A 22,327-nucleotide genomic window follows, 5' to 3' on the forward strand; every position below is an offset into this window, starting at 1 on the left:
AATCGTCCTACTCAATGGCATAAGATTTGGACCAATTTTTCATACGCAAGTGTTACTTCGGCCTAACATAGCATGTATCAATGGTAAGAAATGATTTGTGTAAGGTTGGTTTATTATGTTTAGAAGATGCTAGGAAGCACATTCAGCATAGGTGGTGGAATAAAGGGGTACGTTTCTTTAAATGGAGTCTGAAACACAAAATGACTATTCAAATAAAACCCAGTTCAGTGCACCCTTGGTGTGGCCAAACAGTTTAGGGCACTTTCCTTCCTAGTTGTTTTAATTCTATTTCCCTCTCACAACTCCCTAGATTGACAGCTTTTTCTTTCCATGAGCCAGAGGAGGGAAAGATCGATGAAAAACAAGTAGGTGCAATGAATTGGCCACACCAAGGGTGCACAAAGCACCTGTGCTTGATTCCAGCAGTCATTTTGTGATGACAGACCCCCTTTGATATCTGTTTAGACAAATACAATGCTTGTATTTTCTAGTACATTTTAGGGAATTATTCATCAAAGCTTTTATGGAGAGTTGCACACAATTTTTGTGACTTTTGGCATTTTCATGCCAGTTGTATCAGCACAAGAAATGGGCATATTTGCAATTCAATCCCTGCCTGTCAAATTCAACACAAATGCCAGTAGCATGGGTGGTGTGACATGAAGGCAAACACAGAGGACATACGTGAAAGTTACTAAAGGGAACCAATTAGCAGGATTTTCGTATATAACCTAAAGCCAGTGCTATAGTGGCACTATCAGGCTGATTTTATACATAGCTTTAGGTGTCAGCTCGGATGTTTAGATTTTGAAACACAAGCAAGTAAAGTTTGTAAAATCAACAGGTTATTGAGTTGCAGCAGCTGCCAACAGAAATATGTTGCTTCCTGGAATCAGCTATGTTAGCTGAGGCCCCGACCGTTCTGGTCACATGGGTATGACATCAGCACAGGTCCTTTTAGTTACAAAGTAAAATGATTGTATAATAGAATTAGCATAAGTAACAGGGGGAGAGAATAACTATGAATATCCTCCACACCTATCAGCTGATCGGCAGCTGCTGTCACTCAACAAGCTGCTGATTTTACAAACTTTACTTGCTTGTGTTTCAAAACCTAAACATCCAAACTCACAACTAAAGGTATGTATAGAATCAGCCTGATAGCACCAGTGTAGCACTGGCTTTAGGTTATATAGGAAAATCCTGGTGATTGGTGCGCTTTAAGTCGTGTGCACTTCTTTTGAATTTGGCACCATGTACTCCAGCAAGATTTGCATAGCGTGATTGTGAGCTCTGCTAATATTGATGAATAGGCCCCTTTGAGTTTTCCCATTCTTCTTTTATTTTAATCTTTTTAGAATTTACAGCTGACGCTAACAGTGTCTGGATTTGGAAAGATACACTTATTGGCATGTATATAGATAGTACTCAATGTCAGTTATTTCTTACAGATGATATAACAGAGGAACACTACAATTTAGAGCTCCAAGAATATCTACTCTAGCACCGATATTTAGTAAATACAAGGATATACTAAATCCGACCACTCCTCTTAGCATGGAAGGATTCGTGGTAATTGTACAGACGTTTAGTTGTTGAATAAATATTTGTTTCCACTGCATTTACTGCTCTCCAGATAGTCATGTAATAGAATTAAGCATGGAAATATAATAATATACTGTCAAGCCTTAATTGTGCACATTTTCCTTCAGCTACGGGAAAATAAATGATTTGAATATTTTATTTCATAGATTTATTTTAAGCATTAAAACATAATGTTCTCCACCATGCTTTAAAACAGTGTGACTCTGAGGAACTCTGAGGTTGGTAACATTAAGGCATCATTTTATAGAATAGAAAACACGATAGTTAATTGCTAAGTAATTAGTAGTTACCAGAGCTGAGAAATGGAAAATTAATAATGCACGAAAATATTCTTTTATAGTGAATACTAGAACAAAGAACTAGTATATGAGCAGGTGTAATTATTGGCAAGACTGACTGAGTAATAGAAAGCTTTATATCTTGGTAAGAAGAGTTGACTACAAAAACATTACAGACCGTCCTGAACCTTGAACATATTGTGCATCACATTTTTATCTTTTTATTGGGTGATGTTCTTTTATAACTGATTGTAAAAGAAAATATTTAAAAGTTTTATTCCTACAGATAAATGTTAGTTCACTTCTTTGTATGATGTGGAAATGTAACTGGTGGTTGTAGATGAAAGACGACGGCTGTGTTCACATAGTGTTTGCCCCTACATTCAGTGGCTTCATAAGGCTTACATTTGAACCCCCACAAGATTTGAGTGTATGCACTGAGGGGGACATTACATTGACTATAGTTATGCAGACGGAGTTAAACAGTATTCTGTTTGACATCATTTTCATCCGTATACACCTAGTTGACATGACTATGTCTTGCTGCCCACCTCAACACCTCAACTAAGCATTATGGCAGAAAATTATGTCTGACAGAGCACACTGTGACTACGTCTCCATTATTATCATCAATGGTCCCGTTATCACATAGGCCAGAATAACCTTTTGAGGGGATTAGGATGTACGTTCCATTAAAGCCTTTAAACATAGGGTAAAACATGATGTAAACGCTTCCTTAAATAATTATGTACTTCACTTTTGGCTAGAAAACATCTGACAAGTGATGAGCAAGCGTGGCCACCGCTGCTCGATGCTCGATCAAGTATCGTGGGTGCTCAAGTCCCCTGCCCCGCATGTTTTGCAGATGGAAGACAACCTATAAATATGTGGGCATTGCCTGCCATACACGGTAATCCCGTAGCCATGTTGACTACTGGCATTACTGTGATTTGCCAGCCACATCGCATCATTGAGTCTTATATAAGGCCCGGGGAAGCAGTTCAGGGAGAGTTGATGCAGGAGGGAGAGAGCTTAGATTAGAGCAGGGTTTATACACTTGCACCTTATTTTTTGATAACCATCAAAGGTAAAGCAGACAGCTGCGAGCTGATATTATCAGGCTAGGAAAGTTGATGGTCATTTGACTAATCCCAGCTTAAAAATACCAGCCCTCAGCCACCCCAGAATTGTCACATCACACTAGATGTGCCAATTCTAGTGCTTTGTCAGGATCTTCCCAATTGCCCTGGTGTGGTGACAATCGGGGTGATATTTTGGGGGGTTGATGTGAGCTGTCTAATGTCAGCTGGCATGTAGCCAAGGGGTTAGTAATGGAGAGGCGTCTATCACACACTACCAGTATTAGCCTAGTAAGTTAAAAAAAGACTCACAGGAAAAAAATGTTTATTTGAATAAAGACTCTTACACACTATCCCTCATTTAGCAATGTTTTATAAAAATAATTCCCACAAAGTTCCATCATTGTCTACAATCCACAAATGCAGTTCCGGCGACTGTGAATAGAGGAAAAGGACAGCTATTCACAGGCGCCGCGTAGTGAGACAACTGTCATCAGAGCTGCCGGGTCTGCACTGCACTCAGTGAGACCTAGTGACACTGACTGAGTGTTGTACTCACTACCCGGCGCCTGTGAATAGCTCTAATTTACTGTTATTCACAGTCGCCAGAGCTGCGTTTAGGAATTATGGACTACGACAGAACTTCGTGGGAACATTTTTGATAATAAATTGGTAAACGAGGGATAGTGTGAGGGAGTCTTTATTCAAATAAACTATTTCTGTGTGCGTCTTTTTTTCTTTTTACTTACTGGGTTAGTAATGAGGTGTCTGATAGACACCTATCGATTACTAACCCCTGGGCTTGATGCCAGCTGAAATTGCACAGCTGACATCAACCCCCAAAAATATTACCTCAATTGCCAACACACAAAGGCAATCGGAAAGAGAAGGGCAATGCGCCATCTTTGGCTCATCTAATGTGATGCACCAGTTTTGGGGTGACTGCGGACTGGTATTTTCAGGCTGGAAAGGGGCCAATGTCTCTGGACCTTCCTAGCCTGATAATATCAGCCCCCAGCTGTATGTTTTACCTTGGCTGGTTATCAGAAATGAGGGGAGATTTTGATGCCATTTTTTAAAATTAATTAATAAGATTATTAAATAATTTAATTAATAATTTACTTCCCAGCTGTGACCTTGGAGTTCAGGCGTATTCCCATGCTGTTTCCATTTCAGCAAATGTCCCCCTAGCCCTCCTGTTAGGGTGTTCTGGAAAAATGCTCAAGTTCCCCATTTACTTCCATTATACTCGTTACTCGAATCAAGTCCTCCTGAACATCAGACCTTCTCAATTTGAGTAATGACCATTCAAGCATTTTAGTGCTCGCTCATCACTACACCTGACCATAGAAAGGTAGGCAGCACTTTACTTTAAGATAATAAGCATACAAGTAAATAATTCTATACTTTCCATTCCATGAAAAAATATATCATATTATTATTCTCTACGTAATAAAATCAGACTTTACTGACATGTTATATAGGACCTATATACACCATGTTTTTGACCAAGAGTTGTAGTAAAACAAAATACATCATATGTATAGAAAAACTATCAGAAAGCCATGTTCAAACATGGAATTTTCAGAGATTTGTAGTGCGGATTCCATAGTTCATATTCATAGCAATTTGCAAGGCAATATATGTGGATAGGGTTTTATACCTCACTGTAGCACAACATTTCCATGTGGAAATTAGTTTTGACTGCATGCGCTGAAATCCATTGCTAAGTCCCAGCAGAATGGGCAACAAAATTCACAGCAAAATCGAGATGTAAGTTAAAGAGAACCTGTCAGCTGATACATGCTGCCCAAACCGTGGGCAGCACGAATTAGCCACTGGCTGTATGACCACAGTCAGGTATGTTTGACTCTGAAAATCTGTGGCATTTATGAGAGAAATACACTGTTATTAGCTACCGGGGAACAAGCTGCGCTGTGCACTAGTTGTACTGGCAGGTCCCCGGTGGATTTTCACTGCCCACTGACAGTGACTGACAGGTTTCTGCCTATGTGTGCGTACAGGCAGAGACTTGTCAGCGAGCAGGGAGAAGGCGACAGGGTCTTGATCCCCAGCGGCTATTAAGAGTATGATGATTTGAACATTATACGACTCATTTGCATCTATCATTTAGAAAAATCAGATAAGAATAGCATTTGCATAATAATTTGGAACTGGGTGTAAATGCTGAATAGACTTTAATCTAAATGAAACTTGTAGAGAAATGAACTGTGAAAAAATAAGTGATCTCACCTCCACTAATTTCCTTATATGTTTGTTAATAATCGTAGGATCAGGTTTTGACGTCACACCAGAAGCCCAGTCAAGTGGTACATCAGGTTTATTAGGAGTTGTAGGGGAAGTTGGCTGTGATGAAATAGATAACCCAACATAGTATTAGTGTTTGAAAACAGACACCTTGCAAGAATTTAGGGTTAAATAAATACTTTAAGAGTATGATGGAATAATATGATGAAACGTTAAAAGGCTATTTTTCATCTTTCCACCAGATATGTAATTATTAGTACATCCCAGTAGTGAGACTGTACAGTAGAACAGGAGACCAAATGTCCCCTTTGTTCGTCTGTTTTTGGAAAACCCCTAGACAGTGAATGGAGGAGATTGGGGAGAGGCCCCACCAACATACCAGCCACATTTGTAAGCAAATGCTTCACTCCTGTTTACTTTACAGTGAGAAAATCTATAGGCAATGAACATATATGATATATGTATGTTGATCTAATATAAGCAGACCCAGAGTATGTTCCATGAATGGTGGCGAACACCAGATTTTTAGATAACAACAGTGTTAAGTCAACCTAGAAAAGATTGATATGATACATTGTTCAAACTGTGCAATAAATATGATATACCAATAGTTTGTATCATCAACCTGACGACATTATTATTATTATTATTATTATTATTTATTATTTTAGCACCATGTATTCCATGGCGCTTTCCAAGTGAAAACGGTATACATAATAAACAAGTACAATAATCATGAACATTACAAAAACAGACTGGTACAAGAGGAGAGAGGATCCTGCTTGCAGGGGCTCACAGTCTGCAGGGGATGAGTGAAGATACACTAGGTGAAGGTAGAGCTGGTTGCACAGTGGTGTACTGGACTGAGGGATATTGTAGGTTGTAGATTTGTCAGAAGAGATGGGTCTTCAGGTTCATTTTGAAGCTTTTCACAGTAGGCAAGAGTCTGATATGCTGAGGTAGAGAATTCCAGAGTGTGGGAGAGGCAGGGGAGAAATCTTGTATGCGATCGTGGGAAGAGGAGATAAGAGAGGAGTAGAGAAGATTTTGTGAGGATTGGAGGTTGCGTGCAGGTAAGTACCGGGAGACTAGGTCATAGATGTATGGATGAGACAAGTTGTGGATGGCTTTGTATGACATGGTTAGGAGTTTGAACTGGAGTTTTTGGGCAATGGGAAGCCAGAGAAGGGATTGGCAGAGAGAAAAGGGCAGGGAATATTGAGGAGAGAGGTTTATTAATCGGGCCGCAAAGTTTAGGATAGATTGGAGGGGTGCAAGAGTGTTGGAAGGGAAGACACAGAACGTTTCTTACCGATTTTGGATTTCGAGGTTCAAGCACCAATGAAAGTTTATAAATATCATCTTCTGTGTGGTATAAATCAAGGGATAACTGAAAAAGAAAGTAAAATAGATGTCACACATTGTGTCAAGCCCATTACTAAACCAATATTTTCACTTCAGAGAAACTTTTAAAACAAAAAAAATTCTGAAGGTGATGATATTCATATTACACAGAGCAAAATATTCAGAAAAAAACTTATAATAACAAAATATTCAGAAGTCTACAGAATTCTACCATGGATGTGCCAAGGATGTTTTCCATGCTATTGTCCTACGTGCTGGTTCCATGGTGTATTCTATGGTACTGATCTATGGCTTTTGTAGTAGCCTAGACATGGGTATCAAAGTGATTTATAATCATTAACAGTAGTTGACATTGTTTACATGAGGTGTGCGGAGTACACATTACATCAGGAGTTAAGCTCCCCACAGGCCTTGTTACTGGGCAGAATAGTCCGGTGGGCGGGGTCTTAGTGCACCTAGCCTCCATTACCTCGGGTTTGAGTGAGAGTACAGTTGGAGCTCAGCGAGTGCAGATGCCAGAAACATGTAGGAGAAAATTTACTCCCCACTCCAGTGGGCTGTATGGGAATGAACTGACCCGAAGCCACATGTAGGATCTCTTAGGACTTGTACACCTTTAGGCAAACAGAATACCCTGGTCTGCACAGTGACTTAGCTTACCCAAAACTCAAAGCTGTGGACACAGGACAGGAGTAGTATGGACCTGGAGGTGGGTCCACCAGATAAAGAAGATGGGTAGACAGGAGAGCTTACTATACATGAAGGTCAGAGGGAGCAGGAACTCTGGGGTCTGCTGGGGAACAACAACCCATTGGGACAGAGGAAACCACCTCTAATGTGTCAGCTTGGTTGACAAGATAGGCTCTGTTCACACTTGCCGTATCATCTAAGTATGTTATCACCATCATTGCCGTGTACCTTCCCGAATGGTGAACAAGTAAAAGTCCATCTGCTTTACTCCTGAACATGCCTCCTGACTCAACTGTTTTCCTGCACCAACATTAAGAGTCACACCACTGATCACCTAGCTGACAGGGAAACAGTAACGCTGGCGTAAATCCCTGCACACCCACAGCCACCTGCTTTTCACTGTCACCGGAGCTTCAGGACACAGGGAATTGCCACCAACACCCATGACATATGTTAGAGGATCCACTCATGCCCAGCGTCCTGGGTCCATTGTGCTGCGTGTGTCACACTTATTTTGGAAAAATATACAAATAACATAGGCATGTTAATTTTTAAAACAAACTTTTTTCTAAAGCAAGGGAATAGTTAAAAAATAACAATTCAATTAATTTGCATTAGGTGTGATAGTTACCAGACCCTGATTGCGTGATTGTATCCTACACTCTTATGCACATTGCAATATTAAGGCTCTGTTTTGTATAAAGCTCTAACAGAGATCCGTTAAATGGTTTTAATGGGGTGAGTGCACTGAAGTCACAAACCACAAAGCCAAAACTGGAGAAAACTTTAATGTGTACCATATATCTAAATGATGCCATGGACCATGGGCTAATTTTATTAGACAGAGGCCAAATGTCCTTTTGGCATCTGTCTGGCTGGTATGTCCCTACACACCATTTGCTTAGAGGCAATCTATCCCCAGGTCTTTGCCACCTAATCTGAGAGCAGCATTACATAGGGTCAAAGATCGTGATTCCAGCAGTGTTTCACTTACTGGGCTGCTTTGTGCAATTTTGATAAAATCACTGATTAATCTGCAGTAGATTATCATTAGAGGACTACTTGGCGAGCTGCAGGTAGTCCAGCATATTTATGAGCTCTGTATAACTGCTAGATCGGCAGCAGAGTAAGCATTGATTTTTATCAAAAGGACATCAAACAGCTCAGTAAGTGACACATCGCTGGAATCAGGGTCTCTGCCTCTACTTTATGCTGCGATGGGGGAGCAAAAATCTGGTGACAGATTCCCTTTAACTGAAAAGTTATTTCTGAGGGGCTGTACACAAACCTTACATCACCATAAACAATATCAAGTCTGCTGGTCTAAAGGAGATCACTACTAGAATCTGAGGAGTTTATTCTAGGTTTGGCGAATGCAATGCCTTACTGCATTGTGTTATTTATAAAATGTGGTGGAGGAGGGGGTAAAAAATAATAAAGGATTATACTCACCTGCTCTAGTCCAGCTCATCAGCTGTCCTGTCACTCATTCCCTCTGGTCTTCAGATTTTTGGATTATGAATTATGACTTGAGATCATGTAGGGGCACAAGGCAGTTAATTGATTCTGCCAACTGATTGAAGCAAATATTCCCAAAAATATTCACAAAATGAATTTTGATAGCTTTGCTCATCTCTACTGTTAAGTTTGTCACACCTGTTAATGGTTTTCCTTGTTCTTATTGGATTTCCATATGTATCATTCTGTGATTTTGCTGCCTTCAGTCTGAATTTGCAATGTGCACATTCCAATAAGAATAAGGAAAACAAACTTTTACCCAGTTTGGTTAGATGTGTATACTGCCTGTTTAAAAATAAATGATTTCTACAACTACAAAATGGTGTTTCTGAAGGCACAATATCTAAATATACATAAAAATATCATGTCTGAAGGTCGGTTTTGCAAGCAGTAAACCAACTCCAGTTTGTGTTTGGTATGGCATTCAATAGGAGAGGACTGCAAAATCTTGTATAGCCAATAGACATACTGTACATGGTAGCATTTTTTAGAAAAAAGCAGTCTTTATTTCTGAAACCCCACAGCCACATAAGCAGGATTTAAAGGGGTTTTCTGGCTTTAAAAATGTATTTCCCTAGCTGTAGTTTGTTTAATAAAAAAAGAGTTCTTACTTACCCTCCCCAGGTCCAGTTGTATGCCACTGCACCCCGTCACAGTTATTGTCTCCCTATGCTGCCATCATGTCAACAGCACTGCAGTCAATAACTGATCTGAGCGGCTCTACCCAATTAGTTGACAATAATAGACACCAGGAGCAGCAGCAGAGTCTTAGTGCTGAACCCCAAAAGAGTGGGTAAAGCCCTGTTTGTTTTTTTAAAAGAAACTTCTGATGTACAAGAGGGGTTTTCTAAAAATGGAAAACACATTTAAAAGGGAATTTGTCTATAAGATCAACTCCCCCTCCCTCCAAGCTGCAAATATGGGCATGTGTGATGCCCTGGCCGGACCAGGTAGTCACAAATAGGGCCCCGCATTACACCTGTCCCTCATAGGTAACACACAGCCAAACATACAAAACCCTAGTCACCCCCCTCAGGGCTTGATGGGCAAACCAGGGGGCGGAACCAGGCGGTTGGAAGACGCCCACCGAGGAGTTCAGAGAGCCTGAGGCTGGAAAGTAAACAGATAAGTTTCAGAGTCCAAGTTGGAGAGGTGTGTGGGCTGGAGCTGTGTGCAGCTCCAGCAGAGGAGAAAAAACAATTTGAGCAGGCGCCAGGGTAGGAGCCCTGGTACCTTTGGTTAGGAGGCAGACAGAGGCCTCTGTATGCAGGAGCCGGGAAGATGGCTCGGTGGAACCGAGGTGGACCGGGACAGGGTTGCAGCCCGCCGGTACCGACCCGGGGAACCGACTCGGAAACCGGAGCACAAAGGGGGGTACTCAGACCCTGAAGATAGGTCCAGAAGCTACTGGGGGCTAGCTAATTAACTGATTGCGGCCAGGACTAGAGGTCCTGTCCCACCCAAAGTCCCGACTGAAGGCAACAGCCCAATGAGGGGGATAAGCAGCCACCGCCACGGCTCAGAGATCCCACGGGCCAGCGTCTGTGGGCAAAGGGCTCCTCAGGCAACCACAAGCTGGGAGCGGACTCCTGAAGTTGCAAGCGCAGGTAGTCCACCATCACAACCAGGTGCGGGAGAAAAGCAGAGACCACCAGCCGGGTGGGGGACCAGACTGCAGCCGGCTGCGGGCACCGACCACCATCGCCTTGGTTTATCAGAGACTCGTGTGTTTACTAATAGTGAGTACATCAGTGCCCTCCAGCCGCCCATCTCCCTGCACCACCAGACATCCCAACCCACGGAGGGGTTAACAACTTGCTGCGCAACATCTCCCCCGGGTGACCTGTAACCGCAGCGGTGATGTCTACCTTCACCACATCCCGTGGGTGGCATCACAAACTTAACACGGCTCCGGGCGTACATCTAAGTCCCCAAACCACAAACCCCCTTTTGATTGAAGTAACCGCAGGACCCCCGGGTCCGGAGACCCTCGAGCCACCCACTGAAGGTCCTGATCCGAGCGGCTCGGCTGCTGAACACGGGGTGGTACACATGCAGGCCTTTAAAATGTAAATCCATTAACACCTTTTTCTCTTCTATCTGTTGCTGCTTTCCCTAGAAATCAGTGTTTTTCTTTAATAAGCATATTAGGTATTAAGTGCTCTGGGTGTGACTCAGCACTTAAGGACCACTGCCTCTGGAGTATGAAGACAAACTCAAGCTATCCCACAGATAAAAAATATTTTATTCACAAAAAGGTTAAAGGGAACCTGTCATGTGTAATATGCACCCAGAGCCACGAGCAGTTCTGGGTGGATATTGCTAATCCCTGCCTAACCATCCCTGTATACACTAGCATAGATAAAGAGATCGTTAGAAAATGTATTTCTAAAGATCTTTCATCGTATGCTAATGAGCGCAGAAACTAGTCCCGAGGGTGTTATATCCCCTGACTAGTCCGCCCTCTTAGCATGTTAGTACACCCACAGGGGTATACCAACATGCTATTCAATGCATCGTGACGCGCATACCTGTGCTCGTTGTGACCGCGCTTCTGAATGCCGGGCACTTCCAGTCATGCCCAGTAGAACTCTCTGAAGCCGGGAAGCATACACCCGGCTTCATCCTGCACATGACCGGAAGTGCCCGGCATTCAGAAGCACAATCACAGCGAACACAGGTATGCGCGGCACCGCTGGTGATGCTACATTGAATGGGACTTATCCCCGTGCTCATTAGCATAAGATAAAAGATCTTTAGAAATACTGTTTCTTATGATATCTTTATGTATGCTACTAGATACAGGGATGGTTAGGCAGGGATTAGCAATATACACCCAGAACTGCTCGTGGTTCTATGTGCGTATTGCACCTGACAGGTTCCCTTTAAAAAGCATGAGATTATATGCAAGTGCACACCAAGTAGGCACATAAGAGCAGTAACGTGTTTCTTAATCAAACCAACCAGCACAAGCCTCTTAAACTTTATTGATAGCTCAATTCCTGTGTGACATCAAACTTAGGCGAAGGAAATTAGACAGTGAGCTATTAATCAAGCTAGGCTAGGTGGAGAAACAACCTCAGGAAGCAGAGGTTTGTTAAGTGCTACGTCACGCCCAGTGCACTTAACGTGCACCATCTGCATTTAAGAGAAAACGCTAATTATTACTAGGTATAAAGTTGTCAACAGATTTATATTACAAGGATCTGTATGCTCAGATATGTGGCTTAGGAGGTTGAAATTGTTAGGGTGAACTCTTACAAAGTTCCACAAGTTGCCTACTGCCTGATTCTAATTGGTGTGGATCGAGTGCATGCTTGAAATCACTGCCCGTGGCGCACAAAATCGCTCGGACCCGTCACACGTACTTACCTGCCTAGCGACATCGCTTTGACCGGCGAACTGCCTCCTGTCTAAGGGGGCGGTTCGTTCCGCGTCACAGCGACGTCACTAAGCGGCCATCCACTAGAAGCGGAGGGGTGGAGATGAGCTGGACGTAATATCCCGCCCACCTCCTTCCTTCCTCATTGCCGGCGGCCGCAGGTAAGGTGAGGTTCCTCGTTCCTGCGGTGTCACACATAGCGATGTGTGCTGCCTCAGGAACGACGAACAACATTGTACCTGCAGCAGCAACGATTTTTGGGAATAGAGGAGCATTTCAACGATAAACGATTTTGCACGATTTTGAGACCATTTTTGATCGCACGTAGGTGTCACACGCAACGACATCGCTAATTCGGCCGGATGTGCGTCACGAATTCCGTGACCCCAACGACATTGCTTTAGCGATGTCGCTGCGTGTAAAGCGGCCTTTAGTCTGGTGCCACCCATGGCCAGCTTTTCCCAGCACTGCTAGACGTGATTGATAGGTCTCTTGCTATAGGAGAGACCTGTTAGTCACCTGTAGTGATCTGGAGAGAAGCCAGCGCAGGACAAGTTTTGTCTGTGGTTCTTGTCCATGGCCAGATCTTTTACCTATATCAGAGGATCTGGCTGCAGCAGATTCTGATTCATACTACCAGTGGTTTGGGCCGTATGGACCAGCCAACAAGTTCACTTTACGCCTGAACCTTTTTGACAGGCATTATTTAGCTTGCTAAATGAACATAATGTGACAATGCTAAATAAAATACATACTGTTAAGAGGTTAATTAAATCCATACTGGTTTCTAGGTGATGTGAGGCACTCTGCAGTGAAACCAGTTCATTGAGGGTGACATATAACTGCTGCATTTTCACTGTATTTACTTTGTTGTCATCAATCCAGTCGGGGAAAATAACATGCACGGCTATTAAGTCTTTTAAATGAACACCTAGAATAGGAATCTTGAATTCTTCACACTCTGAAAAGGCTTTACGATAATTACAGTAGTTTCCATTTGATGAGACCAGCTCAGTCATTTCATTCCACACCTGCAAGAGAAGAAGAGAGAAAATATTTTATTGATAAACCAGACTATGTTTTTTTACTTTTTTTTGTATTGAACTTGAAATAGGTCTGATCATTTGATTTCACAAATTGTAAGAAAAAAATATTTGCATTTTTTTATATCTTATCAATCATCCTGCATCTGTCTAAATGGCTATAATTAAAGTAGCCCAATTGGAGGTGCAATTTTTATTAATAAATGTTATTCATTTTATAAGGTATGTTAGGGATTACTTTTATTTTCTTCAGTTGTATGACAGCTTGTTAAGTTAATACAGGTCCATATAATCTGCCTAGGAACCCTGCATTTCTTCACTTGGTGCCACCATGAGAAATGTTTTAAGCACACAATCTATGATACATCATGCCTTATTGCTCATATTAGCTCTTGTGAGAGAATACAAGCCATTTTGTATTCTTTAGAAACCATCTTGTCTTATAACTGAATGATGTCATAAGGCTCAGATAACACTAATGGGCGGGAAAGTATCACATTTCTACTCACACCCCTGCGGCTGTCATTGATGCATGGTAATTTCTTTGTTTGAGGTACTATACAAGCTGGTCATATGATGTAATAAAACAAAAACTTTCAGTACACCAAAGATGGTGTGTGCTGCATTTAACTCTCGAAATGCTTGTAAAACAAATCTTATTAATTTGGAGTTCCAAGGACACAGAAGGAGTGAATTTCGATCACACTCTCGTAACAGAAACAAAGTCAATGTTTGACCCTTTAGTAGATTTTTCAACAGCCCAGTGAATGGTGCCACCAAAAAAGTGCTAAAGAGTGTACATGGACGTAGTCTATTGCTGTCTATGCCAAAAGGAGAAGAGCCCCCACATAATTCTTTCCCATTTAGTCCAGTCCAGAAAGTCACAGGGTTAGGGATAGGTGCTCCCAAGGGTTGACAACTTGACTTCTAAATTTTTCCAGACAGCTTTTCAAAAAATCAGGCAATATTTGTTTATGGACACATTGGGAAACTATAATAAATCCTTTCTTAAATCATAGTTCCCTATTTTTATGGACGGTCCTGGAATGTCTAGATGATTGGTATCATAAGTGCCCCCTTTGCTGAAGCTTAGAAATTGGCAGTTGAGGCCTTAACAATAACCTGGGCTGCCACAGTGGAACTGTAAACTCAGTCTAGATTGCCTCCAGTCCTAGAGAAGAGCCTGATGGGGCATACACTCCATTTGGGTAGAAACTCATAAAGAAGCTTCACCCAATAAATGTTTGTCACAAGGACATACAGTGAAAAACAAATAAAATAAATTGTGTAAGTGTTCTCATTGAAATACTGACAGGACCTTCAGCCAAACAACTGAAAAAGTACCTATCCTAGCCAAAAGGCCTGGAATAATGGTGTGTGCTTAAAGTATGAAAGACATATTCAGAGAGCTGTTTGAGGGTTCTTGCACCTTGAAAGGCCTTTGCTGTGTATCTAGGAGGGTACTGTTTCTCCTTGTGGAGACCACAAACCAGGCAATTTTCCTGGGAGAAAAGGTATGCAAATTATTCCTCCTTCAGAAGCCATTTTTCACTGTCACCAGATTCTCCACTAAACAGAAAGTGATGAAGCAGGCAACAAATTTTGGTGTATAGGTTTGGAGGCAGCCAGGCGCACTATAAAAACCCGTAGAAGACTGATACATTCTCTTCTTGGGCTAGTTATTATTTGAACAAAAAACAGGTATAGTAACTGGCTCGGTCAGATGTTTAAATAGTTCCTAGTTCATTCCAAATTCAAAATAGTAATCTGTATATATATACCTTTGTTACATCAGTACTTAGATGTGCATGAGTATCCTTAAGGCGTGATATAGAGCTATGGCTTAGTCCACCAACCACAGACATCAGTGTATTGAAATTCTGGAGGTCCAGTAATTTCTGCAATGAAATAAATCAATGAATTAAAAATAATCTAGTACCTGAGACTACATGCAGTACAAAATATCGCTGACCAAAGTATAAAAGGTAATTGGGTACGCTAATGCTACTTTAGTACTCTATCCTTGCTGATGCATTGTCAGGAAAAGTGGACAACTGAACAAAAGAGTAATATGTTGAATGAATATTCCTCAAATTAAAGTTATATTATTACTTTTCTGAACCATAAAAACAAATCATATTAGTATATGTTATTGCTCTAGAGTTGTAGCATGTCAATAAAAAAAACCCAAACTGAAACACTAACAACAAAAATTGCCATCCCTTTGCACATATTGCCATATAAACTCTAAAGTAAGGATAATTACAGGTCTCTTTCATTAATTTTCAACTTGTAGCCTTATTATTGATGGGCAAACATGCTTGGCATTGCTCGTTAGTCGATCGAGCATTGGGGTGTTTGGAAACTCGCAGAGCTTGACCAAGTATTGTGGGTGCTCAAATATTTTGTCTGTGAAACAAGGACCACAATGGACAGGCTTGCTTCACTGCATGATGTGTGCAGGCACCCCGAGGAGAGCCAATTGCAGTCTCTGAATGGCTCTCCCGGGTTTAAAACAACATTCCTGGGTGTAGAGTAACCCCCCCCCAAAAAAAACTGCCCTCCCTCCTGCCAGAAATGCTCTGTTTACGGCTGTCTGTATGTGGACAGACATCCGAACAGGCCAGTCATTGACTTTTCATAATGCTCATTACTCGCGTCAAGCTCGTCCAAGTTCGACTCCGAATGACCAGTTTGAATCGAGTAACGAGCAGTCGAGCATTTTAGTGCTTGCCCATGACTAATCCTTATTAAGTAAGCATTAAAAGTAGCCATGAATAAAAGCAAATACATGAAATAAAATAATAATAATAAATTTACCCTATGGAGTTGTTCACACCTTGCTTCAGTTTTCTAATGTACTCACCATTAGGAATCAGTGGCACTTGTGTGAGCCAGTGGTCATCATGTGACCTCTAATATGCATCGAAAGTCTCAGCTAGTTCAATAATATTCTATTGAGTGAGGCGATAGATTCTAGACAGTACGTGACCACAGGTGAAGCAAAATTCTTACTATGTGTACATTACACACAGGTAGAATTTTTTAATGACTACATTCAGTTTACCATGCAATGTACTGAAAAATAGAAAAAAAAAACTAAAAGGAATGAAATGATGAAAATTGGTGCAACTCCTTGCTTGTTCTTTTTTTTTTCATTCATCGTATGGTAAAATGACCTAGAGACACGATGCTCCAAGTCAGAATAAAATTTGCATTGATTTTTTTCTTATTTAAGTCAAGAAAAAAAATTCTGAACTTTGGAAAAATATTTTTTGCTTTGTGGTATTTTCTGAGGCCTGTACCGTTTTTATTTTTCTGTAGCTTGAGCTGTATGACTGCTTCTTTTCATGCGCTAGCTGTGCTGCGCTAACAGTTTTATTAATAGACACCCTCATAACAAGGGAATATTTATAAATGTCCTAAAATGAATATTACCTCCGCCACATTGATATACTTTGTGATGACTTCTGCTCTTTGTTGTGGGCTTGGCTTACTTAGAACCATAAGCTGAACCCATTTTGAGATTCCATTGAAAAGAGCTATAGATCTCTCCAAAGTTGGGTTATCCACTAAACATCCATGGATGACATAGCTCTGGTAATCTGTAAACTGGTGAACAACAAAAGAATACAGATAAAATTTACTCTGTATAATACAAAAAAAACTTACATTTAAGGTCCACACCTGCATTTGAGAACTTCTTTGTCTTATTGGATTTATGGATAATCAAAGTGAATTCATGCTCAAAACGGAAAATGATGCAGAAGAGTCCCATTAAGTACTATTAAGCCATTTGGCTTTGATTATATTATTTTTTTTTCAAGTTTTTGGAATAGAAAAAAAAGGGCATCATGCAGAACTTATTTTTTTTGCTCTAAAATCTGACACAAAACATTAACCAGATGAACCCCATAATAATCAATTGGGTCCCTAAGCTTGTATCAGTCTTGTCATTTAACATAATTTGCAATTTCTATTGTATTTGATGAGTACACTGTCATATATTAACCATCTTATTAATTATCCTACATAAGCCGCATAGCAATCATACAAAGTATGTTGTATATCCAAACTCGCACTGGCCCACAGGTCAGCAGGTAAATTCCCTGGTGGACCCCTCTGCACTTAATTCACTATGTAAATCGTAACATCTCATCATACATTTAACAATCTATTATGTTTATTTCTATATAGAAGCGTGGGTACATTTGTGAATGAGAGTAACGTAATATTGCCTGTAAATGAACAGTGGACCTCTGACACTGTATATATTTTATTTAAAATTATGAATGCTATAGGCTTTTTAGGGTTAAATATTTAGGCTATTATGATGCCTCTCCAAGATATCAAGTGAAATCCAATCTCCCATAGAAATCACATTATCAAATCCAAAACTCAGGGAGCAGAATAAAGTCTGGGTAAACAGATGGGTCCCATATGGTAAAAAGTGCCTGCGGTTGAAGTAGTTGTGCTTGTTTGGCTTAATATAGGAGTATTAAAATGCTGTCTTCTCATGAATAGGGGTTCAATATCTTCTATTTGAAAAAAAATCTATACAATTCTAGTTTATTGGTTTTTGCTCTTTCTGAATGCAAACATAATAAGGAGTAAGTAAAAGAACATCTATCCTTACAGATATTCTTCTGAACGCTTTATATTCAAGAAATGTGAGGTGCTCTGCCAGCTCCACGGGCTCCAGATGGTCGAACAGAAGGCAAACCTTTCCCTTCTTTGATGTTTTTTTCCTCTGTGTGACTCTTCGCATCCAGTCATAAGATGGGCTGAAAACAAAAGTGACAATGCAGACTGTCACCACAAAGTGCTGGAATCAATAAACAATCAACAATGATCTTACTGTGCTGCCTCCATTTCAATGTGTCACTCTGATCACAACACCTTACTTACCATACTCCAAAAATACGTAAGAGGCATAAAACGTTTTGTTGATGTAGGCTTTTAGATAATGACTGTTTTATTTGAGAAAATTAAAATAGACAACAGGTGGACATCAGGAACACATCATAATGAATTAATTTCATGAATCTATTCACTGAAATACAAACCTTAAAGGGAACCTGTCACCAGGTTTTTCCTCTATAAGCTGTGGCCAGCACCAGTGAGGCCTTATATACAGCATTCTGGAATACTGTATGTAAGAACCCAGGCCACTTTGTAGAACGTAAAAAAACCCCTTTATTATATTCACCGAGGGGTGGTCAGGTCCAATGGGTGTCGCTGCTCTCAAGTTCGGTGCCTCAACTTGTGCGATCGCCATCTTCTTGCCCAGATCCACGTGCATGACAAGTCGTGCTTCATTCACAGAGAGGCCTCCATTGCACTCCTGCATATGTGCTCTTTGAGCAGCCTGGCTGAGGGTAGATCAAAGTATTGTAGTGCGCATACGCAGGCGGTCTGTGACCTTTCCTCTGTGCCTGTGTATTACAGTACTTTGCTCTGCCGTCAGCCGGGAAGATCAAAGTGCGCATGTGCAGGACCGCAATGGAGGCCTCTCTGTTAATGATATAAGATGTGTCGTGCACATGGGGTTGGGCAGAAGGACGGCGATCACGCAGGATGGAGTAGGTGCCGGACCTGAGACCAGTGACACCCATCGGACCAGACCACGACCCCAGGTGAGTATAATAAAGGTGTTTTTTACATTATACACAGCGGCCTGGGCACTTATATACAGTATTCTAGAACACTGTATATAAGAGCTCACTTGCAGCGGCCTCAGTTTATAAGGGAAAATTCTGGTGACAGGTTCCCTTTAACCAAATTTAAAAGGGCAACTGCAAATAAATAATAATAATAATTTAAAGATCATTTCCCAGCATTGTGTAAGCCATCTATCCTAGATAAAACAGAGTACATTTACGGTATTTTAATAATGAAGTTGTTGAAAGACGAGCCACAAAAGAAGTTTTGTTTCATCATTTGAAGTCCATACCTGAAATATTGTCGTTCCAGTTGCATATAAAGATTTACTGATACCGATTTTATTATTTACTTTGCATTCATTGACAGTTAGTGACTCATAAGGACCAATCTAAACAAGGCAATCGCAGATTGTAAAGAACCGCATTTCAGCTATACACAAGCTGATCAGCAAGCATCAATGGCCTTTTTAAACCTTTTTAGACCACACAACCTTAATTCTTTGAGCACAGAATAATAGTTAATACAATCATTGTCTGTGCAAAGAACAGGGATGGGCAAAAGGCCATATACAGTATTTGATATCAATTGTTCTGGTCCTCGGACAAATTACCTGTGAGCCTGCAGTGCATAATTGCGTGATCGGACACGTGTGTCTATTATACGTTTCCTCTGATTGTCCCACTCCTGGTTCTAGTCACAAATACTGAGGTAAAAAGCTCAACAAATATTTAACGAGTGGATGTGGCCTTGCTAGGGGAAAACGCCTAAAGAATCTATGTCACTTCTTTGAAATGCTTGGCTGTTTTGAAAGCTTGACACTTTAGGACGATGTGCGCACGCTGCAGATTTGGTGCAGAAATTTTCTGCACAAAATCTTCACCTTCTGGCAGAAAAAAAATGCACCAAAAAACACATGCATTTTGGTGCATTTTTGGTGCGTTTTTTTGGTCCATTTTTCTGCAATGCACTTTTTTAAAGAATTCAATGGGTGTAAGGGCTAAAATACGCAGGAAAAAAATGCACCAACAATTGACGATGTGCGCACGCTGCAGATTTGGTGCAGAAATTTTCTGCACAAAATCTTCTCCTTCTGGCAGAAAAAAAATGCACCAAAAAACACATGCATTTTGGTGCATTTTTGGTGCGTTTTTTTGGTCCATTTTTCTGCAATGCACTTTTTTAAAGAATTCAATGGGTGTAAGGGCTAAAATACGCAGGAAAAAAATGCACCAACAATTGACATGCTGTAGATTATTTTCTGCATCAAATCTGCAACTGAAAAATAAACAGCACTTCAGATTTCTGATTGACTTTGCTGGCACTGCTGACATGAAGAGAGACATGCAGATTTGGGACACAAACTGTAAGCCATAATCATCAACATTAACAGAAATAAACACGTGAAATAGATCACTCTGTGTGTAATGACTCAATATAATATATGTGTTTCACTTTTTATATTGAATTACTGAAATAAATTAACTTTTTGATGATATTCTAATTTCTTGAGATGCACTTGTATATAGCCCCATCCAATTTTTGGGGGCTGTACATTATATTTGAGTTATAAATAACACTATTGTAACATTAGAGGAAAGCAAAAGCCATCTCACCACAGCTTCTCAATCCGGAGTTCATCACGATAGTTGTCGCGGGCGGAGGAGGGGACGCTGCGCTCTCCCACTGCTCGGGTCCGGCTACCGCTGATGCTGCGGCTGCTGCTGCTCGGTTGTGGCTCAAGCGGTGGGCCGGATCCCGGGGACTCGAGCGGCGTTTCTCGCCCGTGAGTGAAAAGGGGATTTTGATTGTGGGGGTTTTGATTATTGTCCGTGACGCCACCCACGGTTGTGGTGATATTGGTGACACCACCGCTGCTCTGGACGGGGATCCCGGAAGCAGCTTTGTTGTTAGTTCTCCCCTCCGTGGGTAGGGGGTTGGTTGTCCCGGGGCCCGGTGATGGGGTAGGCATGGATGTCAGGTGGGTTACGGGACCTGGTGAGGTACAGGGTCGCGGGGGCAGCGCTGTGCCGCACGGCACGGTGGTACTCACTCAGCCAATGATGAGGACACAGTTCTCGGTAAAACACTCGGCTGGATGGACGGGTCCCACAGACGGCTGCGGTAGTTTTTCCCCTGACCCTGGTTGGTAGTGTAAGTCCTTTCTTTCGCCTTCGTGCACGCTCCTCCTGCGCTCCGGTTTCCAGCTGGCTCCCCGGTTCGGTACCGGTGGGCCACCGCCCAGCCCCGGCTACCTACGGTTCCACCAACGGTTTTCCCGGCTCCCTGCAGACGGCCACTACCGTCTGCCTCACTCTCTACTCGAGGGTCCTAGGCTCCAACCTAGGCCCCTGTCTGCTTCTGTCTCTCTGCAGACCTCCTCTCTCTTCCTCTCCTAGACTTGTCTGGACCTGCTTCCTGCCTCAGGCCAGCTGGACTCTTTGGTGGGCGTGCCTATCTGCTTGACTCCGCCCACCTAGTGTGTCTGTCTGAACCCGAGGGAAGGAATCAGGTCTCACTGGGGATGTCTGCTGTGAACTGCTGGGGGTGGGGGTGTGTGTGTGTTGTTACCTGTAGCCCCTGGCTTGTCCAGGGCGACACATACTCTCACAGAGAAGCCCAGTATAATAGACCCCAAACAAACCTTCACACTGTATATATGCTTGTATACAGTATAATGGCCCTCAAAGAACTGTAGATAAAGTATAAAGGCTCCCTCATAGCCCTCCAAGTAATATATAGGGCCTCACAAAGCCTTCCATATAGTATAATGGGCCACATATAGTCCTCCATAGAGTAATGGGCCCCACATAGTCCTCCATATAGTATAATGTGGTCTCCCATAGTACTCCATAAAGTATAATGGGCCCCACATAGTCTTCAATATCGTCTGATGCACTCCATAGTCCTCCATGTATTATAATGCACTTCCCATAGTCCTCCATATATAATAATGCACACCCCATAGTCCTCCATGTATTATAATGGATCTCATAGACCTCCATATATTATACTGCATCCCCCATAGTCCTTCATATAATATATTGCATCTCGTAGTCCTCCATATATTACAATACACTACCCATAGTACTTCATATATTATAATACACTCTCCATAGTCCTGCATATATTATAATAGGCTCCCCATAGTCCTCCATATAGTATAATGCAACCCATAGTCCTGCATATAGTGTAATGCACTTTTTATAATTCTCCATGTATTATAATGAACCCCATTTTCCTCCATATGATATAATGCAGTCCCCATAATCCTCCATATATTAATATGCAGCCCCCATATTCATCCATATAGTATTATGCAGCCCATATATTCCTCCATAAAGTATTATGCAGCCCACATATTCCTCAATATAGTATTGTGAAGCCCACCTGCAGTAGTCGCCCCAGGGACATCATTCCACCTTCAGGGGTGCCACA

General features: G+C 41.6%; 1 protein-coding gene across 2 annotated transcripts in view; it reads right to left on the minus strand.

The window, feature by feature from the left end:
• The window catches only part of RASGRP3 (RAS guanyl releasing protein 3), a 183,600-nt gene that overhangs the window by 59,085 nt on the left and 102,188 nt on the right, over window positions 1–22,327 (minus strand). For both annotated transcript variants that reach the window (XM_075338148.1, XM_075338145.1), the window contains 6 exons: window positions 17,865–18,012; window positions 16,667–16,840; window positions 15,010–15,126; window positions 12,941–13,216; window positions 6,543–6,620; window positions 5,216–5,329 (listed from right to left, as the gene is read on the minus strand). In XM_075338148.1, the coding sequence (XP_075194263.1) occupies window positions 5,216–5,329; window positions 6,543–6,620; window positions 12,941–13,216; window positions 15,010–15,126; window positions 16,667–16,840; window positions 17,865–18,012 (907 nt within the window). The remainder of the gene's footprint in view (window positions 1–5,215; window positions 5,330–6,542; window positions 6,621–12,940; window positions 13,217–15,009; window positions 15,127–16,666; window positions 16,841–17,864; window positions 18,013–22,327) is intronic.

This window comes from Anomaloglossus baeobatrachus, chromosome 3 (genome assembly GCF_048569485.1).
Source record: "Anomaloglossus baeobatrachus isolate aAnoBae1 chromosome 3, aAnoBae1.hap1, whole genome shotgun sequence".
Taxonomy (NCBI): Eukaryota; Metazoa; Chordata; class Amphibia; order Anura; family Aromobatidae; genus Anomaloglossus; species Anomaloglossus baeobatrachus.